General features: G+C 38.9%; 1 protein-coding gene across 3 annotated transcripts in view; it reads right to left on the bottom strand.

Annotated features, from left to right (window-relative positions):
- The window catches only part of SLC41A3 (solute carrier family 41 member 3), a 101,865-nt gene that overhangs the window by 77,649 nt on the left and 16,103 nt on the right, over positions 1–8,113 (bottom strand). Inside the window, exon 2 of one of the 3 annotated variants that reach the window (XM_004368410.3) lies at positions 3,148–3,452. In XM_004368410.3, coding sequence (XP_004368467.1) covers positions 3,148–3,420 — 273 coding nt within the window. In that variant the 5' untranslated portion in view covers positions 3,421–3,452. Of the gene's footprint in view, positions 1–3,147; positions 3,453–8,113 lie in introns of those variants that run through there. The other 2 variants (XM_023725786.1, XM_004368411.2) reach the window with 2 other exon arrangements.

Raw genomic sequence — 8,113 nt, 5'->3', positions numbered from 1 at the left:
TTGTGTCCTGAGGCAATCTCTTGAGATATAAAAGAGAGAAGTGAGCAGAGAGACAGGGGGGACCTCATACCACCAAGAAAGCAGTGCCAGGAGCAGAGCGTGTCCTTTGGACCAGGGTCCCTGCGCGGAGAAGCTCCTAGTCCAGGGAACACTGATGAGAAGGACGACAGAGAGAGAAAGGCTTCCCATGGAGCTGACGCCCTGACTTTGGACTTCTAGTCTACTTTACTGTGAAGAAATAAACTTCTCTTTGTTAAAGCCATCCACTTGTGGTATTTCTGTTGTAGCAGCACTAGATGACTAAGACAAAGGGTAAATTCCTACGGCCATTCCACCCTCCTTGTCAGTATCTGGGTTAGAGGGGGATGTGCCTCAAATCTGGTCAATATGAGGTTGGGAAGCTATGTTGGGGGCTCCTAGGGAAGTTGCCCTCATGCTTAAGAAGGAGAAACCAGAAAAAATGGTCCACTTTTCTCCCTCCGGACCTGATGCCTGCCACATCCATCTTATGGCCATGAGGACAGAGCTTACCCATGACAGATGACACACAGGAACGAGGAAAGATCCTGCGTCCTTGGTGATCACTGGGCTGGTGATGACATCACTTATTAACCTTGGAATCCCCTATCCTGGACTTTTTTTTGGTGGGGGAGATAACATATTCTCTTCTTATGTAGCCCACTTTAGTTCTGGTTTTCTGTGGTGGCTTGAACCATCGTAATTGATACAGCCATGTAGGCTTGGATGCTGGTTTTAGGAGTCTGGATTTTATCCCACAGACGGTAGAGAAATCAATAGATTTTCACCCTTGGTGGAGACATCCCCTGACATAGTGCAAGAGCAAGGATCTGCCACATAGGGTGCACAGCAACTGATATTGGCACAAGACACTTCAATGGGGCACACGAGAGAAATGATAGAACTAACACTGCTGTTTAATCATAATCCTTCTTAACTGCAATTTTTGTGTAAATTCTTAAAAATTGCTACAGCAGTACATGTGACCTAGTATCAACAGCAACAATAATAGCAGTTAACCCTTACTGAGTAAAGCTTTCTATGTGCCAGGCACTGTTATAAGCACTTTATATGTATTACCTCACTCAGTCCTCTTAACAACCTATCGTTATTTCTAATTTACAGATGAGGAAACTGGGGGATAGAGATTAACTTGTCCAAATGACAAAGGTAGGATTCAAAACCAACCAGTTTGGTTCGGGAATCTAAACAATACATTATACTGTTTTTCAATATGTTATTTTAAATCAATATGTGTGTATGTGCATGTATTTGTGTGTATATATATAAATGTGTACGCATATAGCATTCATAAACTAATGTATGTGTATAAATCAACGTGTGTATATATAAATCATAAACTAATGTATGAGTGTGAGTGTGTATGAATCAGTGTGTGTGTGTGAGTGCATGTATAGAGGCTACATGCTCAATGATGTTTCACTGACAGCAGTACTCAATAAAACAAACTTTGAAAATCACTGGTGTAGAGAAGGGACTCCAGGGAATGAGAGCAGAACTAACGAGGGTGGTGAGCGGGCTGGGGCGAGACGTGGCAGTGAGGATGGGGAGGAGGGACTCCATGGAGGAAATTTGTGGGATGTGGAGGCCAAGGGCTGAGATGCTCTTAGGATCACAGCAGTGATGACCGACCATAGGTTGAAGCAGGATGGGAGGCTTCTGGAAGAAAGGAGAGGGGTGAGGGCTCTGGAGGTCACAGAGATCAAAAAAGGGGAGTGGGGCTAAATCAGAGAGGGGTATCAGGGATGATGATTTGAGGAGCCATTCTGGGGTTGGACTAGGTTCAGGTGGGACCTGGGGAGTGGAGCTGAGGTGGCAGCCACTGGAGACTGTGCTTTGAGTAACTGGCCAGCTAGGGTGTTGGGGGTCACTAAGCACCTGAGTCTGGGACAGGAGTCAGGCAGGTAACTGCATGAAGTGCGATGATGTGACAGAGGGAGTAGTGCGGACTGTGGCAAACTGGAGAGAGAGAGCACAGCCACCTATATGGGGCGGCTCCCATTGACTGTAGCCAGGAGGGAATGTGAGCTCAATGTTGCAAGATTTACCAATTTTTCAAGAGAAAATAGGAATTCAGATTTTCATGTGAAATCTCTTGATTTTTAAATGTTGGTTTTTTTAAAAAAAATTAAATCACCAGTCTTATAGCTACTAAGTGGCAAAACCTTGACTCAAACCCTGACTGGTTCCAAATCAGCAAGGTGCATGGCTTAAGTTCGCTAGCAAGGGCACAGGGAACTCCATCACTCTGAGGCTTCCATACCAATGAGTGAGTCAGAGAAGAGCTGCTGGACTCCACACTTCTCCCACATCAGTCCTACTTCTCCTGGCTTGCCCTACTCCTGACCATCTTTGTTCTCAGCCAGTTGTCAACTAATAGGAAAGATGGGGCTGGTAATGGCTTAAACTACTCTTGGGGAGTATCCCTTTCCAGAGAGAACTTCTGAAGAATCTTATGATGAAAGAATGGGGCTTTAATAGTAGAATAATAGTATGGTACATTTGTAACTTTTCTGAGGGGTAATTCCTAGTTCCTCAATCTAAAGGATTCTGATGGGCCCTGCCTCCCCTCAGAGAGTGATGACAACGTGAATCAGGATGGCCAAGCAGAGAATGTCATCCCTCAGGAAACAGTGATTGGGACAGGAATGGACACTTTAACTCAGAGGAGCAGTTCAAGGTCAATTTTTCAAGATTGATATGGATATTGACAAAGAGGTCTCTCTTTTTTTCTAAGAGAATTTGTACTAAGGATTGACTGCCAAGGGCCACCCTCCCTACTAGGTAGAGCAATCTTGGGTGAAACTGAAACAGGGCTGAGAGATAGAGAAGAGCCAGTAACTTGTTACCATTGCCTGAAATCTAACCCCTCACATAGTTCAATTATATAAGCTAATAAATTGCCTATTTAAGCTTAAATTGGGTTAAGTTTCATCTCTGCCACCAGTAACTAAGAGAAGCCAGCCCAATATACAGAAAAATGACATTTTGGGAGAGGAGGCCCTTCCTTATGTCTCTTAAGCTAGAATCAATGTGTAGCTGCCCACTTTTTAGGTTGACATTGGACAAGGTCCCTACCACCACCATCCCTATTTAGTTCCCTGTTACCTGGAAATAGTTCAAAAGCACGCCAGCCATAGACAGCCCCAGGCCTGCAAACAGGAAGGGCAGTGTCACCTGAACACCAATGGACAACATGGTCTCCTTGCTAAGCTCAGTCCCGAGTTGTTTGGGAGCCACCCATTGGCTGTCAGGAATAGTCCAAGGTCCATCTTCTGTGGCTGCAATAGGTCTTCCTGGGCTCTGGGTGTGTGGCAGGCCAAGTTCCTCTGGCCTGTCAAAGCCTTCCAGCCTCCGCTGCCGGGTCTCTGCCCTATCCATCTGAGCACAGCTGAGCTTCTGGCAACTCTAACCTAGGAGACACAAAACATCAGAAGTTATAGAGAAGACTCCTGTGGGGTCTACACCCTGTAGCTCCTCAGACCCTTCTGTTCAGCCGGAGGCTGGCATCATTCAGGCCCATTCACAGCCCCTTACTCAGCTCTAGCTCTGCATGGCCTCCTGCAACCTCAAGTTGTGATAGTTTTTTAAATTTAATTTGCACATGTGTGAGAAAAATCATACATATTGACAAGAGCATAAAATAAATATGAATCAGAAGGCAGCAAAAATGGCATAGTGAAGACCTCTGAAAATTCTCTCTACAAAAACAAGAAAACTGGTGAAAATTGTCAGAATCAACTTTTTTCAGAAGTCTGGAAATTAAGCCAAGTCTTGAAGCAATCTGGGAAGTATTTATTCAAGAAAAACTGTTGAAACTCAGTAAGAACATTATCCTTCAAAAATGAAGGTGAAATTAAGATGTTCCCAGATAAACAAAAACTGACAGAATTTGTCATTAGTAGACCTGCCCTACAGGAAACAATGAAGGGAGTCCCCCAGGCTGAAGTGAAAAGACCGTAGACAGTAACTTGAATCCATACAAAAAAATAAAGAGCACCAGTAAATGTAACTATATAGGTAAATATAAAAGACAGTTTAAATTTTTTTTTTTTAGGACCCCCAGTGGCACAGTGGAAGAGCACCAGTAAATGTAACTATATAGGTAAATATAAAAGACAGTTTAAATTTTTTTTTTTAGGACCCCCAGTGGCACAGCGATTAAAGTGCTTGACTGCTAACTGACAGTTCAGCAGTTTGAACCCCTCAGCTGCTCTGTGGGAGAAAGACGTGGCAGTCTGCTTCCATAAATATTACAGCCTTGGAAACCCATTGGGACCGTTCTACTCTGTCCTGTAGGGTCACTATGAGTCAGAATTGACTTGACAGCAGTGGGTTAGTGGGTTTAAATGCATTTTTTTGTTAGTAAATCCTTTTTCTCTTACCTAATTTAAATGAAAATTGCATAAAGTAATAATTACACTTCTGTGTTGATGGGTATACAATGTATAAAGATGTAATTTGTATGACAATAAGAGTACAAAAAGGGAGGAAATGAAACTATATAGAAGCAAAGTTTTCATATACTAGTGCAATTAAGATGCTATTAAGCCAACTAGATTGTTATAAACTGAGATACTAATTGAAATCCTCAGGGTAACCACTAAGGAAATAAGTCAAAAATATATAGTAAAAGAAATGACCAAAGGAATCAAAATGATACACTAGAAAATATTTCATACAAAAGAAGGCAGTAATAGAGCAATTGAGGAACAAAAAAAAGGCATAAGACATATAGAAAAAACAAATAGCAAAATGGCAGGCATAAATCCTATCTTATCAGTAATTGTATTAAATGTAAATGGGTTAAACTCTCCAGTTAAAGGACAGAGAATGATATAATTGGTTTTTTAAAAAAATGATGAAACTATGCTGTCTACAAGAGACAAACTTTAGATCCAAAGAGACAAATAGGATGAAAGTAAAAGGATGTAAAAAGATATACTCTGTACACAATAACCAAAAAAGAGCTGGAACTGCCTTACTAACATCAGGCAAAGTAGACTTTAATACAAAAATAGTTACTACAGAAAAAGAAGAATATTTCATACTGATAAAAGTGTCAATCTATCAAGAAGACATAATTATAAACATATATGCACATAACAACAGAGTCCCAAAATATATGAAGCAAAAACAGATACAATTGAATAAGACAAATACGCAATAAAAGTTGAAGACTTAAACATCCCACTTTCAGTAATGGATAGAATAACTAGACAGAAGATCAGCAAGGAAACATAAAATGTGGACAACACTATAAAACAACTAGACCTAACAGACATCTATAGAACACTCACTCCATACAACAACAGAATACACATTCTTATCAAGCGCACATAGAACATTCTCCAGTATAGACAATATGTTAGGTCCTAAAACAAGTCTCAATATATTTAAAAGGACTGAGGTAATACAAAGCATGTTCTCTGACCACAGTGGAAAAAAATTAGCAATGAATAACAGGAAAAATTTTGCAAACTTACAAATACACAGAAATTGAACAACACAATCTAAAAAACTAATGGGTCAGAGGAGAAATCACAAGGGAAATTAGAAAATTCCTTGAGATAAATGAAAATGAAAGCACATCATATGAAAACTTATAGGATGTGTTGAAAGCAGTGCTTAGAGGGAAATTTATAGTTATAAATAGCAGTCTTAAAAAAGAAGATAGACCTCAAATCAGTACACTAACCTTCCACTTTAAAAAGCAAGAAAAATAAGAGCAAACTAAACCAAAAGCAAGAAGGTAGAAAATAATAAAGATTTTAATAAACAGAAAAAATAAACAAATCCAAAAGTTGGTTCTTTGAAAATACTAACAAAATTGACAAACATTTAGACAGATTACAGGTAGTCCCTGACTTATGACATATTCGAGTTACAATGCAGCCCACTTACGACTGTCTAGTTTTTTTGTTTTCTTTTTTGTACATCTTATCGTTAGTAATACGCACTACATACAATATTAAATATACCTGTAAGTTTATATGTAATGTTTCCGACCCCCAAAGACAAATAAAGATCAGATTTATAAAAATACTGATAACAAAAACCAAACTCACTGCCATCGAGTCAATTCTGACTCATAGTGACCCTATAAAAAAACCCATTGCTGTCAAGTCAATTCCAACCCATAGCGACCTTATAGGATAGAGGAGAACTGCCCTGTAGGGTTTCTAAGGAGTGGCTGGTGGATTCAAACTGCTGATCTTTTGGTTAGCAGCCATAGCTCTTAACCACTGTGCTACCAAGGGACAGAACAGAACTGCCCCACAGGATTTCCAAGGCTGTAATCTTTACAGAAGCAGACTGCCACATATTTCTCCCACGGAGAGGCTGTTGGGTTCAAACTGCTGACCTTTCAGTAAGCAGCTGAGCACTTTTAAAATAATAATGAAAACTAAAAAGAAAGAAAGAGGTGTTTGACTCATGTCAGAACTGACTTACGACAGAGTCATCGGAACAGAACCCCATCATAAGTTGGGGACTACTTATAATCAATTTTAAAAAAAGACAGAGAAGAGACAAGTTACTTAATTACTTAGTTAGAAATGAAAGAGGGAACATTACTACCAAACTTACAAAAAAAAAAAGAATTATAAGGGAATACTATGAACAAATGTATGCCAACAAATCAGAAAACCTAGATGAAATGAACAATGTTCTAGAAACATACAAACTACCAAAACTGATTCAAGAAAAAAACAGAAGGTTGAATAGACCTATAACAATCAAAAAGCATGAATTAATAATCACCACACTTTCCAAAGAAAAGTCCAAGACCAGATGGCTTCACTGGTGAAGTATACCAAGTGTTTAAAGAAGAATTAACACCAATTCTTCGTATACTCTCCCAAAAAATAGAAAAGGAGGGAACACTTCACAACTTGTTCTATGAGGCCAATATTCTCCTGATACCAAAACCAGACAAAGACATCATAAGAAAAGAAAACTACAGACCAATGTCCTTTATGAAGATAGGCACAAAAAATCCTCAACAAAATGCTAACAAGCTAAATTCAGCAGCTTAGAAAAAAGCTTATGCAACATGACTGAGTTGGATTCATTCTAGGAATGCAAGTTGGTTCAATATATGAAAATCAATCAGTGTAATACACCATACTAACAGAAAAATGGGGAGACAATGATCATCTGAATAGATGCAGAAAAAGCATTTGAAAAAATCCAATACCCTTTCATGATAAAAATACTCAACAGATTATGAACGGAATTTCCTCAATCTGAATAAGGGCATCTGTGAAAAACCCACAGCTAGCATCATACTTAATAATGAAAGACTGAAAGCTTTCTGCCTAAGATTAGGAACAAGATAGAGGTGTCCACTTTCACCCACTTCTATTCAACATTGTACAGGAAGTTCTAGGTAGGGCAATTAAGCAAGGAAAAGAAATAAAAGGCATTCAGATTGCAAAGGAAAAAGTGGAACTATCTGGATTCACAGATAACATGACTTTGTATACAGAAAATCCTAATACACACACACACACACATCCAAAAACACAAAAAAACAAACAAAAAAAAAAAACCTTAGAACTAGTAAACAAGTTAAGCAAGGTTGGAAGACACATGATCAACACACAAAAATCAGTTTATTTCTAGACACCAATAATGAACAATCCGAAAACGAAATTAAGAAAACAATTGCATTTGCAATAGCATCCAAAAGAATAAAATACTTAGGAATAAATTTAACAAAAGAAATGTAATACTCAAACATGCCAGCAATTGTAATGATGAAGAACTGGGCAATGTTTTGTTCTGTTGTACATAAGGTCCCATGATTTAGAGTCAACTAGATGATAGCTATCTGTCAGCCGGTCTGTCTGTCTATGTATGTATCTATCTATCCAGAATATATAAATAGCACTTGCAGATCAACAGTAAAAAGACAAACAACTCCATATAAAACTTGGCAAAGGACTTACAACAGACATTTCTACAAAGAAAATATACATATGGCCAGTACACACATGAAAAGATGTTCAACACTAGCCATTAGGAAAATGTAAATCAAAACCACACTGAGATACCACTTTAGCATAATGTT

The sequence above is a fragment of the Trichechus manatus genome, unplaced genomic scaffold, assembly GCF_000243295.1.
Source record: "Trichechus manatus latirostris isolate Lorelei unplaced genomic scaffold, TriManLat1.0 scaffold00001, whole genome shotgun sequence".
NCBI classification, from domain to species: Eukaryota; Metazoa; Chordata; class Mammalia; order Sirenia; family Trichechidae; genus Trichechus; species Trichechus manatus.
This window is presented reverse-complemented; position numbering and strand designations above follow the sequence as displayed.